The following is a 13,974-nucleotide window of genomic DNA, read 5'->3' as shown; positions in this document are numbered from 1 at the left end:
TCCCCCTTTGGGGGACCCCAAAATTTGGAGGCCCCATTCTGGGACTCTGGGGATCCCAGACCCCAGAGTACATGTCCCAAATTCCCCTGTGCCCCCACGTCCTATAGTTCCTAAAGGACCCCAAGGCCCTAACTCCCAAATCATGGAATCCCCAAATCCCCAGGGAATCCCAAATTTTAAAATTCAATCCCAAGCCCCCAGGAAACCCCAATCATGGAGGTCCTGGTGCCTGGGATGGAGGAGACTGCAGTCAGGATATGCATCCCGGGCTCCTAGAGCACCTCAAGCCCTGTTCATAGGCACCAGGAGACCCCAAACAGGAATTCTCATCCCTGGAAACCGGAGCACTTCAATGCCCTGAGTCGATGGATCTCAAGACACCCAAATGTAAAGAGCCCCACTCCCAGGGAACCCCAAATCCTAAAGCCTCCATCTCTAGTATATGAAGGGCCCCAAGGCCTTGAGGGGATCCCAAATCCTGGAACCCCTATTTCAATCTGCGTTCTGGTCACAGGTCCAAAACACCGAATCTGAGTCACTGGCCCCAAAGGACCTCACAGCACCCGGGTCAGACCAACAGCCTGAGGGAGAACCTAAAGGCCCAGGGGGTCTAGGGTGGACCTGGGGCCCTAACCACCAAGGACAGCTCACGACTGCCCCTTCACTGCATGTCCCCGAACTCAGCATGACCCCTATCCCCTTCAATAAAAATGTTTCTATGGCTTGTCTGCGTCAGGTCAGTATTTGGGGAGTTGTAGGCCTGCCCTTGATCCCCTGCTGGGGGAGAACGAGAGAGGAAGTCCATCCTTCAATCTAGCCTCCCTGCGGAATGGGAACGGAATGATATAGCCTGCGGGAAGTCGTTCTAACAGTCCTGCCTCCTTCGTGCGGCTTCCCTGCCCATCTTGCCCCTTCCAAGGCTACCCCTCCCATCTGGGGCCACTCCGCAGTGAGAACTGGTAGGCTTCTGGAGCCTGATTGGTCGGTGCCAGAAGACCCGTCTCCGAAGGATCCCCAGTGGCTCAGGGGCCAGGAGGTGCAGCCTATCACTGAGGGTGAAGGGCGGGGCAAGTTGGGTGAGAGCGCCGATTGGGTGGGAGGCGGACCCTTAGGACCTTTGAGAGTTCCCATTGGTCTGAGGAAACCTGCGTCAGGAACGCGGGGCGGAAGTGGCTGGGAAGGGAATGGGGGTGTTTAATCGGGTATTGGAGGGGACACTGGTGGACGGTCAGTTTTGGGGGTGGCTGGGGACGGAGATAGGGGTGTGAGAGGGCTGAGAACGGGGACCTGGGGAAGCTCAGATGGGAGTCCAGGGAAGCTCAGAGTATGGAATTCTGGAAGACTCGGGGTGGGGAGTCTAAGGGGTTCGGGTAGGGAAGAAGGTTGGAGAGGAGTTAGGCTCCGGACTAAAGGCCCAAGGTTGCTGCAGGGAAGGGGCGCTCGGGAGGAGAAATGTGAAGGGGTCCAGAGTGGGGAGATCTGAGGAGACTGAGGGTGGACCTTTCTTAGGAGACGGGGGCACGTGGGTGTTGAGAGTGGGGCATCTGAAAGGGTTTGAGGTGGGAGGAGGGTGCATGGTGACTTTGAATATTGTTAGAGAGCCAGACTCATGGTTTCAAGTCTGAAGTTGTTAGGATGGGGTCTCGAACTGTTTGAAGGGATTTTGGGGGTGCGGCCCTGAAGTCGTGGAGCTCTTGAGAATGGCTCCCAGTGAGGTCAGAGGATGTTGTTTTTGAGAAGCTTAAGAAGGCAAAAATGTGTGTAGTTTGAGAGGCCGTTGTGGATGGAGTTTGGGGCAGCGGGGCAGCCTTCTGAGCACTCACTGTGTCCGGGTGGCTTTTGAGATGATGAGAATTCGGGTTTTAGAAACCAAGTGAGTTTCCCTGTAGGGCTGAGGGGAGGCCCCCGCTCTTGGTAAAGCAGAAAATGGGATCAAAGCCTGAGGGTGGGAGGCTTGGTGACTTCAGAGTGTCCTCCCCTCCCCCACAGGACTGGGTGCATGGAGTTGGTGTCGATGGAGGATGAGGACGCCAGGGTCCCAGCCCTGGAACCATTCAGGGTGGAGCAGGTTGTCAGGACTGGGGGTGCAGAGGGTGAAGGTGGGGACTAGCGGGTGGAAGATAAAAGTGGGGAGAGGTAGGCTGAGTCCTGGGTTTGTGGGCTGGGACTGCTCCCTCCCTACAAATTGATTCTTACCCTCAGGTTAAATCTCTACCCTCACCCCCACTTCCCACCCCCCCAAAATGAGCATTAGTCCTTTGAGGTCAGGACCTGGCCTGTCTGGGAATGTCTGGACCCACTCTTCAGAGGGAAGGACTTCTCAGTGATACTAGGGCTCCTATGTGGGTCTCAGGGCCGCACCTTCAGGGAGCTCTCTATCCTAGGCACCACCTGTAATCTACTATGTCCCTGACTTCATCTCCAAGGAAGAGGAAGAGTATTTGCTTCGACAGGTAATCACAACACCCTTCTGGTTTGTTTTTCCCTCCCTCCGAGGTCCCTCCCCAATTTCCATGTTCTGTGTGAGAGCCCCTAAGGCTACAGTGATGATCCTGGCAGGAAGGAGAGTGCCACCCAGCACTCATCCCTCCACTTCCCTATTCCTCTTGCAGGACCTGCTGGGGCCTGTCAGAAAGAACCTTTCCCAGAAGACTTAGGGGAAACCAAACTGATTCTTAGCAAGATAGTTACGCAGCTCAGACTCCTTGTGCTGGGATAGCCCAGTCCAGCCTCCAAAACAGAGGAAATGGCTAGAAACAGATTCCTTATGCTAGAAACAAGGAAGTTAAAAACCTCATGCCCTCTGTGCTGAGAGAGCCCAATCCTGCTATCATGGAGAAAAGGGGGTTATAAACATAGGTTGTGATTGCCCAGTTGGGGCCATTGAGGTTTCAGATTTTCAAATTTCAGGTTTCAAATTTGCAGTTTCAGATTTCTGTGCTGCCATAACCCAGGCATCAAAATGTTACAGAGTAAACTCTTCGCACCGCTGAGATAGCTCAGCGTAGACCCGGAGTCTTGGGAACAAGGTCACCAAGCACAGATCACCTGTGCTGAGATGGCCCAGTATTCTGCATCTATTCTTAAGGTTTGGGGAAAAAAGAATTTACAAAGCTCAGAGCTTTTGCAGCCTCAAAGCCTGAGTTAGAGTACAGGTCTTCCTTGTGCCATCCCAAGTAGTCTTGTCTAGTGTGAGTCCCAGAAATAAGTTAGCTCCAGAACACAGACACTTTAAAAAAAAAAAATTATTTATTTATTTGAGAGAGAGTGAATGTGTGCACACACATGCAGGGCAGGAAGGAGAGAGGGAGAGAGACAATCTCAAGCGGACTCCCTGCTGAGCGTGGAACCTGACGCAGGGCTCCATCTCAGGACCCTGAGATCACGATCTGAGCCCAAACCAGGAGTCAGATGCTTAACTGACTGACCGAGCCACCCAGGCGCCCCACAGAACACAGACTCTTGTGCTGCGGTAGCCCATTCCAGCGCCATAACTGTGAAAGGAATGACAAGGTTATCGAGTACATTATCTTGGAGATTGCCCATTCTAGACCCTTGGGATCTTGGCAGTGGAGAATTTTCGAAGTACTCTCTTTGCTACACTGAGATAGCCCAGCCTAGCACATTTCCTCCCCCAAGGGATAGGAACAAAGAGGTTCCAGAAGTCAGGCTGTGCTGAGATAGCCTGGGATTCAGGAAATTACAGCGTGCACACTATTTGCTGGGTTTAAAGAGCTCCGTCCAACCCAGAGCTCTGAGTAGATTCAGACCACGATTGTGTAGCTCTGGTTTCTTTTCCTTGATCCTAGTAGACACAGGATCGAGAGCAAACAACACAATCCTGGGAACAGTGTCTCAGAACAATCCCACAGACTTTTGAGATGTCCCATTCCCCCGCACCCCAGCCCAGGTAGAGGGCCCTATGTTGTTCTGGGTGGGAGAATCAGAGTGGTCCTGAAAAAGGACTGACCCCTCCCCACCTCCTAGGTCTTCAATGCCCCAAAGCCAAAGTGGACCCAGCTCTCTGGGAGGAAGTTACAGAACTGGGGTAAGTGTCCCTGCCTGGGGGCATGGGCAATCGGGGGATGTAGGCTCGGGCAAGTGGCTCAGGTTGGTGACACTGGGTGGATCTTTGAGGGTTCAGGGGGTTCCAAGGGCCAGGAGGATTCTGAGGGGGTGAGCGGAGGTTCTGATAGACTAGGGATTTCCTGATGTTGGGGGTATCTGCAAGTGTCCAGGGGTTTGAAGGAAGCAGTGGGTAGTGATCTCTAGAGTCAGAGGTTCCCCAGGGTCAGAGTGCTCCCAACCCCTGGGATATTCCTAATGGGGACTCCAGGTGCCAGGGCTCCTCGGTTGGGTGTCCTCAGGACCCCATTGCCCTCTCCCAGGTGGGCTCCCCCATCCCCGGGGGATGGTTCCTGAGCGGCTGCCTCTGTGGCTCCAGCGCTACGTGGACAAAGTATCTGACCTCAGCCTTTTTGGGGGTCTCCCAGCCAACCACGTCCTTGTGAACCAGTATCTGCCTGGGGAGGGCATCATGGTAACCACACGCCTTCACCCCGACCCCCAGACCTCTGATCCACCATGGGGCAGGGCGTCATGGTGACCACCTCTACTCATTAAGAAGCCACATACCCCAACCAGGCGTTCAGCCCCCCCATCCCAAGCAGGGGCGCCCTCCTTGAGCCCCAGAGGGTGGGGGGTGTGGACTCCTGCCCTGTCCAGCCCTGGTGCCCACTCCCTAGCCCCACGAGGACGGGCCACTCTACTACCCGACCGTCAGCACCATCAGCCTGGGCTCCCACACCATGCTGGACCTCTACGAGCCGCGGCAGCCAAAGGATGATGACCTTGCAGAGCAGGTGGGCCCTGAGACACTGCCCCAGCCACTCGTGGGCATTCCGACACCCCACATCCTCCAGTAGGCCCCAGTCTCTCCTGCCTGCAGGGTACCCCTGATAATCTCCCAGACACCTTCCCCCATCCCTTCATGGAATGCACCCTCATCCTCCCAGACTCCGGGCCCCATCCATTTGCAGGGTGCCCTAGAAACGATATCCGAAGACAACCCAGTACCCTTACCTGCTAAATGGATGCCCCAAAGCCCTACAGATCCCCTGGCCCCACACATTCAGAGTGCTCCCAATAGCCCAGGGTCCATATACCCTATGCAGGACTCCCGAGTACTCCAGCACACACTGATACCCTCAGATACCCCAACACAGACCTCTCTGCCACTCCAATAGTGTAGATCTGCCTCCTAGGACACCTCAGATTGCCCCTGGGGCCTCAACCCATGACTCGCTGCTCAAGGCCCCCCAGATATACTGACCCCCTTCTGTGAGGGCTGCGGGTGACAGCAGCTTCCCTGACCTTTCTCTGAGTAATGCATTTCCCATACCTCAGGGTGCACAGAAACTCCCCTGGGCACCCCGAGCCCAGCTGTTCCTTTGTACCCCTAGGTGCTCCTGGGTAGGCTGAACCCCCTTCTACTGGGTGGGTGTCCTCAAACATCCTGCAGACAGGCCCAGACTGCACCTTGGCTCCTCCCGCCTCACTGTTACCTCATCTCAAACCCCACCTTCCTGCCTTCAGCCAAGCCCTTAGTCCAGGTCCATCCAGAGTCCTAGGCCTGCTGTTCCCTGGGTCCAACTTCCTGCACCCTCCCCAGGGACTGCTTGCTGGTCCTTGCCCCTCACTCGAGCCCACTAACCGAGTCCCATAGGATTTCCACTCCAGAACTCCCTGGGAACCCACTGATCGTCCCTAAGCCTTGGTCCCTGGGAACTCACTGACCGCCCCCCCCCCCCAACCTTTAAAGTTCGCTAACCACGCTAGCCCCCTGACTTCCGGGGACGCGCTGACCTTCAGCCTGCCCCGCAGCCCCTCTCCCCGCCTCGGCCAGCCACCTCGCTGCTGCTGGAACCGCGCAGCCTGCTGGTGCTCCGTGGCACCGCCTATACGCGCCTCCTCCACGGTATCGCAGCTGCCCGCGTAGACGCGCTGGACGCCGCCTCCCTGCCGCCCAACGCTGCCGCCTGCCCGTCAGCGCAGCCCGGAGCCAGCCTGGTCCGCGGCACGCGCGTCTCGCTGACCATCCGCCGCGTGCCCCGCGTGCTGCGCACCGGCCTCCTACTGAGCAAGTGACAGGCGCCCGTTCTGCTTGCATTCCCGGGCTCTCCGCCTCGGCCTGAAAGCGTCCACCCTGTGACCTTGGAACCCTGGGGCAGAGGCGGCTCCCTCCCATCCCCCCCCCCCCCCCCCCCCGCCCCAGTAACTTTGTGGGAACTACAGGAAGAGGTCCCATTTCAAATAAACGAACAAAAATCTCTCTCTGGCTTTGGATTGGCGGGGGGAGGACAGATGTGTGGGTTCCTGAGGGACACTGTGGTCGTGGGGTCAGATATATGGTCCCTGAGTGGGGCAGAATCCAAGGCTCTGGAGGGGTCAGGGTTCTATCTGGAAACCCCTTAGGTGCGTTGAATAGGGTGAGCCTGGGAGGTTCAGCTAACTGGGGAGGAAGGAGTTAAACGGTGCTGCTGTCTCTGAGCCTCAGATTACCAGCCCGTCCTGGTTCTGCTGGTTAGGAGGTGGAGGTGAGCCTGCCCCTGGGCCTCTGGCTGTCTCAGGCCTCGTAAGTCCTACTGAGGAGATGTGGGGGTGGAGGGGAGACCCCTGGCCAGGAAAAGGGCTCTCACTGGGGATCCTCACTGACTCTATCCCCAGGCTCCCTGCTATGGCCCTGCCTCCACCTCTGGGCCCTAGACCCCCCTCAGAGCCCCTCAACCACCCCCCTGGAGCCCCCAGGGAATTGGACATTGCTGGATTCACCCTCTGCCCCACTTCTGAGGAGAGACTCAGGTAGGAACTGGGGCTTTTGCAACTGGGGTCCCAAAAGGGTGGGGGCAGAAAAGCAGAGGTATTTTGAGACTACAAGGTATTGTGGCTATGATCATCTAGGGATGTGGCAGAGGGAGCTGCGGCCAGGGGTAGGGTGGGGTGGATAACGGGCACCTAGACTCACCCAAAGACCTGTCAATGCTTCATACCTCCCAGACCAGACCAGGCCCAGAAACTGGGGCAAGACTCCTCAGACCCTCCCCAACACCTCCAGGGTGGGTTGGGGGACACTGAACCTGCTGCTGGTCCCCTCAGATTGCCAATGCCCACTTCCAGTGAGGACGCAGCGGGTGGCAAACACTGTGAGGTAAGCTGAGGTGATCCAGGCCCCTTGTGCCAGCCCCCATTTCCTCTCCCCCAGAATCTGGGGATGAGATGATTCTGGAAAAGCACTGGGCATCTGTGAGGGGGGAGGATGCTCTAGAAAATGATTTTCATGATTTTACCAACGGGGAGAAAATTGTTTCATCATTGACCCAGGAGCAGTCCCATTCCTTGTGGGGATATCCAGCACCATCACCCCTCCCTGTCCAGGCCCCCAGGCCCTCATGCCCCAAATGTCCACAATTTTAGGAGCCTTGGGAACCTGGAGGCTTTGAACTTAGAGGTCTTCAGGCCTGGAGGGGGCTGCTCTGGTGCAGACCCAGAGAAGGACACGGGATGGGAGGACAGCAGAGGGGTGGCATTGGGAGCAGGGGCAAGGTCTGGGTTAGCCCCTGGCCCTAACCCAGTCTCCTGTATTCCCCAGCACCTCGGCTCTGGCCAGGAGGTATTGGAGGCTGAGCAGGACAGTCTAGCCCTATGCCTTTTGGGGCTGGGCCTCCGGCTACGGGACCTAGAGCGAGGCCTGGGGCCCTGGGCATCAGCCCAGAGCAGGATGGGCCAGCTGCAGGTGGGCAGTGGGAGGCCAAGATGTGGGAGGGTGGGCAGGGCCTCAGGAATGGGTGCCAACTTGCTGGGGTGGGAAATGGGTTTATTCCACATTCCAGATGCCTGGGTAGGAAAGGCGAGAAGGGACGTAACTCCAGGTCCCAGATCTCTGGTGCTCCTGGTGTGTGGGGATACGGTGGGGGGTGGTGTCTAACCTTGTGTCCCCAGGCCCTCCAGGCAGACCTGTGTGGGGCAGCTGAGCGCATAGATGCCCTCCTGGCGTTTGGTGAGGGGCTGGCACAGCGGAGTGAACCTCAGGCCCGGGCATCCCTGGAGCAGGTCCTGAGAGCCCTCAAAGCCCACCGAGGCAGCATCTTTCGGCGACTGTGGTGGCTGCAGGCCCAGCTGGTCAGCTCTAGCCTGGTATGGCCCGCCCTGGCAGCCCCCGCCCAGGTACCGATTCCACACCCCCCATAACACTGTCTTCTGACCAGGTATTTGAGGAGGCCAGCCCACTGGATCAGGACTTGGAAGTCCAGGGGGACTTGGACGGGCCAGGACCTGGTGGGGTCTGGGGGCCCTGGGCACCCAGTAGCTACCCCAGTCCTGCAGAGTTGGAGTGGGACCCGGCAGGGGATGTTGGAGGCCTCAGGCCCTTGTGGCAAAAGACAGCCTGGATACCAGGAGCTCCCTGTGAGCTGTGTGGTCACAGAGGCCCCCAGGGCAGGGGACAAGGCCTTGAGGTGAGAGCAGTTGGGGGATACCCCTCCCCCACAGGCACCTTTGGGACACCTCTGTGTGTCTCTTATTAGGGTACTTCCCTTTCAAGGGGTTCTTTGTGGCTCTGTCTCTCCCTCAGTCTTTCTCAGTGTCTCTCTCTTGCTGTTTCAATGTTGTCCTCCCTCCCTCCCTCCCTCCCCTGCCTCTCTTGGTCTCTGTGTCTTCTTTACCTCTGTTTCCTCTTGTGGTCTCTATCTGCACTTCTTCATTTCCTCCGCTCTCCCTCACTCTCCCCTCTGCAGCCACATTAGTCTCCTGGTTCTTCAAACATTCCAAATTCACTCCTATCTCAAAAGTCCCCAGACTCATGCCCCCCTCATCTCTTCATTTCATTCCAGTCACTCCCCAAATGTCACTTTTTAAAATTTAAAACAAAAAAAAAATTTTTTTTTTAAACTGAGCTTTATGCCCAACGTGGGTCTCGAACTCACAACCCCAAGATCAAGAGTCAAGTGCTCTACCAACAGAGCCAGCTAGGCACTGCTCCCAAATGTCACCTCTTTAGAGAGGCCTGCCCTGACTTCCATACATGATCAGTGCTTAACCTCTTTATTTCCTGACAACAGTTACCACATCTTAACATTGTATATTTCTTTTTTTTTTTTTTTAAGATTTTATTTGACAGACAGAGATCATGAGTAGGCGGAGAGGCAGGCAGAGAGAGAGAGCTGAGCAGAGAGCCCAAGGTGGGGCTCGACCCCAGGACCCTGAGATCATGACCTGAGCCGAAGGCAGAGGCTTTAACCCACTGAGCCACCCAGGCGCCCCATTTGTACATTTATTTCTTAATGTGTGGTCTCTCTCTGCTGGAATAAACTCCATGGACGCTAGGACTTTGCCTGTGTACAGATTCTAGAACAGTGCCTGGCATGTAATAGATACTCATTAAATATTTGTTGAATGAATGAATAAATAATGTCTCTTTTCTCTTGATTTCTTCGGCTCTGCCCCTCTCTTCCTTGCTTCTTGAGATCTTTGTCATCCCCCAGAATCTCATCTGTGACAAGCCTATCTTGACTCTTGCGCAACTTTGTGTCTGTCCCTAGTTCTCCCAAGGACCCCAAACCTCAGTTTCCCCACAAGACATCCTCATGTCAGGCTTCAGCCACTGGAAACACTTGGCAGGTCAACGAAGACGTTCCCTGCTCCGGAAGTCTCAGGTGAGCAGGTCCTCAACCAGGGCTATCTGTTGGGTATCTTGATGGCAAGTGACAGAAACCTAACCCAAACTGAATTACACAAGAGAAAGGGATGCTATTTTTTCATGTAAGTGAAAAGTCCTTGTGCTGCTGAAAAGATCTGGATGCTATTAGGGCGCAGTCCTTCCCTCTCTTGGGCTCTTCTCCAAGGTGGTTGCTTTCTCAGCTTATGGCGGCCCCAGCAGCTAAACACTCATGTCCCACTGGTTCACCCACCCAAGGAGAAGCAGAGTGCCACTGACCTACTGGCAGCAAAGTCCCAGTGCTGACTCCCACGTGGCCAGCTTGGGTCATAACCTGTACCCGAAAGCAATCACAGTGGCCAAGCCGATGGAGTGCTCTCATTGGCCAGATCGGGCTCACATGCCCAGTCATGGAAGTGGGAGTTGTGTGGGGTCAGCTACTCCAGACCCTGAAGGCCTGAGGGTGGGGAGACAGGATGCCCTCCATCCCCTGTACATTGAGCCACCATTATCAGGAAAAGGAAGATTGGATGGAGGGCAGGCACAGATATCAACCCCACTTGGAGATATTCCAAGCCCATGCGGGTTGGGTCCTGAGGGTTCGGGGGTGCCAGGAGGGAAAAAAAGCTCAGCTCTGTAGGTCTGTAGTAGGAAGGAAGAGTCCAGACTAAGTGTTACTTCCATCCATTCTGCTGCTATCTGCTGTCCCCTCTTAGGACAAGAAGCGAGCATCTCCCAGTCTCCAGGGCGTGATGTTGGAGGTAGACCCTGGGTGAGATGCCTGGGAGATGAGTCTGGGGGTGTGGGGGTACAGGGCTTATGGTGGCAGCATACCACGCACTTAACACTGCATTTCCCTTCACAGAGCCCCTCCTCCTGCATCCGGGCACTCGCTGATCTTCCTCCTCCTCCTCCTCTTCCTTCTCCTGGTGGGTGCCACGTTGCTCCTGCCACCATCAGGGGGGTCCTGCTGCTCTTCTGCCCGACTGGCTGGGACACCTTACCTGGTGCTCAGCTATGTCAATGGTCCTCCTCCAATCTGAGTACGTAGCCCAGATACATGTAATAAACAGTCACTGTCAAAGATATGTCTTAGTCTGCGGTCTGCTTTAACAAAATCACAGGCTGGATGGCTTATAAACAATAGAAGCTTGTTTCTTACCATTTTGGAGGCTGGGAAGTCCAAGATCAAGGTGCCAGCAGATTGGGTGTCTGCTGAGGGCTGCTACTTGCTTTACAGATGGTTACCTTCTTGCTGTCTCCTCACATGGCTGAAGGGGCAGGGAGCTCTCTTTCCTAAGGGCTCTAAAAGACCCTTCCATGAGGGCTCCACCATCATGACCTAATCCCTTCCTGAAGGCCTCACCTCCTAATACTATCACATTGGGGGTTAGGATCTCAGCATATACATTTTTTTTTTTTTTATTTGACAGAGAGGTATCACAAGCAGGCAGAGAGGCAGGCAGAGAGAGAGGAGGGAGCCGGCTCCCTGCTGAGCAGAGAGCCCGATGCGGGACTTGAGCCCAGGACCCTGGGATCATGACCTGAGCTGAAGGCAGAGGCTTTAACCCACAGAGACACCCAGGTGCCCCTCAGCATATGAATTTTGAGGGGACACAGATATTCAGACCATAGCAGAATGTGCAAGGATATTGGGTGAGTTCAGAATTTGGGATACAGCTCTGATGTCTGGACGGCCCCCTCAGCAAATTCCTTTGCTTTGAGTGTACAACACAGAACGAATCCCCCCATCTTAATGGGGATCCGCCAGCCCCTGAGACAGATTCAAGCACAAGTAGTTTATTGGAGGGGTGACCCCCATAGGCAGATTGATAGGGGAGTGGAGGAGTGAGCCAGGAAAGGCAGTTAATGAGCTGGTTGCTGGGCATCTGGGGCTCCGTCCCACTAGCGGCCCCTGGGAGAGTCTGGAACACACTTAGAGCAGTTCCACCCAAAGGGTGAAGAAGTTGTGGCAATTATGTACCAGCTTCCGTGTCTCATCGGTTAGGGACTGTTCTGGAGACGCGAACTCCCCAGTACATCCCACCTCTCCTGACTGTCAAGGCTCGCCAGCAAAGAGGCACAGGTGCCTGCCCCTGGAAGCTCGAGGTGTGTACGGGAAGGATGGTGACGTGGGCCAGCTGCCGACACCTGCTACAGCCCCTGTCTGGCATCCATACAGGAACTCTGTACAAGTACGCTACATGGCAGGCTCCCAGGCTGGGCCCTCCCTGTGTAGGACCGTAACATTCCCCTTCCCCGGGGTCTTGACGACACCAAGCTGAATTGTCAGGGGTCAGGCCTGGAGTCCAGTCCTCAACCTCAGGTGTCTAAGCTCATCCTCTCCTCTGAGTTTATGCAGTCAGGACAAGAGGAACAGGACTAGACTCAAGAACAGAGGCAGGAACCCTGTGCCAGGCTCCTGGATGTGTACTAAACACACCTGTAATGCTCAAGACCACCCAGTGGTGTGTCCCCACTTAACGGAATGGGAGGCTCTCAGGGGGGAAGAGAGGCAGTCAAAAAACATTTATAAAATTTTTCACAATTCCTTAGTCCCTAACCACATTTTTAAAGATTATTTTTTTGGGGCGCCTGGGTGGCTCAGTGGATTAAGCCGTTGCCTTCGGCTCAGGTCGTGATCTCAGGGTCCTGGGATCGAGCCCTGCATCGGGCTCTCTGCTCCGCAGGGAGCCTGCTTCTTCCTCTCTCTCTGCCTGCCTCTCTGCCTACTTGTGATCTCTCTCTCTGTCAAATAAATAAATAAAATCTTAAAAAAAAAAAGATTATTTTTTTAAGTTATCTCTATACCCAACATGGGGCTTGAACTCAGGACCCCAAGATCCAGAGTCACCTGCTCTTTTAGCTGAGCTATCCAGGCGGCCCCTAATCACATTTCAAATACTCAAATCTCAGGTCACTCTCTGTTATACTGTACAGTGCAGACCTGGCAGAAGAGTGTTCCAGGTAGAGGGAGAAAGTGCAAAGGCCCTGAGGTAGAAATGTGCCAAGGGGGAAGGCCAGTGTGGCTGGAGCATGAGTGGTAGAGAGGGAGGATTGAAGGAAGTGAAGTGAGAAGTGATGGGGCCAGAACAGGTGAGGCATTATGGACCATAGTGAGGACTTCTGATCTGAGTTAGGCTGGGGACCAACGGAGTTTGTTTTGTTTTCCCAGCTCCAATTCGGATACTTTTTGAACTACCGAAGAAGAAGGGACAGCAGTACAAGTCTTCGTGGACTCCGAGCTGGAGTCATTATCAGCTCAAGAGCTAATCCTCTTTAATTCTCCCAGGCACCCACTCCCCTCTCCCTAGATTACTTTGAAGCCAATCCTAGACCTCATATCCTTTTACTCATGAGCAATTCATGGAACATCTCCAGATCACGATTGTTTTGAAATCGAATCACAATATTTTTATGCTGTCAAGGAAATCCTAGTCATTCCCCCACATCATTCATACCCATCCCCCACATCATTCATACCCAGGACAGGTCCAGTGCTGTCTGAGGGAGGGAGCTGAGCCAGAGTGGTGATAACATCCAGCGCCTGGCTGGCTCAGTAGAGCATGTGACTCTTGATCTTGGGATTGTAAGTTTGAGCCTCGCGTTGGATGTAGAGATTACTTAAAATCAAATCTTAAAAAAAAAAAAAGTGGTGTAACTTGCTGGTGTGGCTAGTGGCTCCTCCTCAGGTACTGTCATTTTCCCAGATGTCCCCAAGGCTCCACTGGCTCGCCTCATGCACGTATATGGTCACCAGCTTGGCCCCTTGGGACAGCTGTTCAGGACAGGAAGCTGGCTGTCTCCTGGGAACCCACTTCTTCAGCCCCAAGTGGACCCAAGTAGGCAAGAGGTCACGAAGCTGGGACATCACCTGCTGCCACACCACATGTTTAATCCATTGCATCCTAACAGCCACAGGAGGGAGGCCCTATTATGAAGCCCATTTTCACAGATAAGGATACTGAGGAACAAAGAGGTTAGTTAAATCACAGGCCCAGGATCATAAAATCAGTGAATGCTGGGATTGGGATCCAAAGCCAGGCATTGCAGTGGCAGGGTCCCTGCTCTTAATCATGAATGACCTACATACAACCTCCCGCCTCCAGTCAGGCACTCCCCTCCCTCATTCTCTCTACCACAGAAACTCATCTATAGCACCTGGGTAGAATGTCTCCCCTCCTGACCCAGGTCACCCAGCCCCAGTAGGGACTTGTTCACTGCCTACAGCCCTGCCAGAAATTCCCATCCTGAAGCTTCTT

At 54.8% G+C, this 13,974-nt stretch overlaps 2 protein-coding genes across 12 annotated transcripts; both read left to right on the top strand.

Moving 5' to 3' along the window:
• Positions 1–1,167: 1,167 nt before the first annotated feature.
• ALKBH6 (alkB homolog 6) lies at positions 1,168–6,331 on the top strand. 6 transcript variants are annotated; one of them, XM_045988860.1, is made up of 7 exons: positions 1,168–1,202; positions 1,990–2,068; positions 2,385–2,453; positions 3,988–4,048; positions 4,368–4,540; positions 4,746–4,862; positions 5,884–6,331. In XM_045988860.1, exons 2-7 carry the CDS (start codon positions 2,000–2,002, stop codon positions 6,145–6,147), a joined length of 753 nt encoding a protein of 250 aa, XP_045844816.1. In that variant the 5' UTR covers positions 1,168–1,202; positions 1,990–1,999; the 3' UTR covers positions 6,148–6,331. The 6 variants fall into 6 exon arrangements, with proteins under 6 accessions (XP_045844816.1, XP_045844819.1, XP_045844818.1 ...); XM_045988862.1 differs by having other exon boundaries at positions 1,198–1,227; positions 4,389–4,540; XM_045988861.1 differs by lacking the exon at positions 1,168–1,202 and adding an exon at positions 1,204–1,227.
• A 121-nt stretch (positions 6,332–6,452) lies between these two features.
• SYNE4 (spectrin repeat containing nuclear envelope family member 4) lies at positions 6,453–10,802 on the top strand. 6 transcript variants are annotated; one of them, XM_045988803.1, is made up of 9 exons: positions 6,453–6,634; positions 6,727–6,861; positions 7,156–7,207; positions 7,649–7,792; positions 7,999–8,193; positions 8,265–8,513; positions 9,597–9,710; positions 10,429–10,484; positions 10,578–10,802. In XM_045988803.1, exons 2-9 carry the CDS (start codon positions 6,737–6,739, stop codon positions 10,753–10,755), a joined length of 1,113 nt encoding a protein of 370 aa, XP_045844759.1. In that variant the 5' UTR covers positions 6,453–6,634; positions 6,727–6,736; the 3' UTR covers positions 10,756–10,802. The 6 variants fall into 6 exon arrangements, with proteins under 6 accessions (XP_045844759.1, XP_045844758.1, XP_045844757.1 ...); XM_045988802.1 differs by having other exon boundaries at positions 7,057–7,207; positions 10,429–10,473; XM_045988801.1 differs by having other exon boundaries at positions 7,057–7,207.
• Positions 10,803–13,974: the final 3,172 nt, after the last annotated feature.

This window comes from Meles meles, chromosome 19, assembly GCF_922984935.1.
Source record: "Meles meles chromosome 19, mMelMel3.1 paternal haplotype, whole genome shotgun sequence".
Lineage (NCBI taxonomy): Eukaryota > Metazoa > Chordata > Mammalia > Carnivora > Mustelidae > Meles > Meles meles.
Note: the sequence above shows the minus strand (reverse complement) of the source record. Positions and strands in the feature narration are given on the sequence as shown.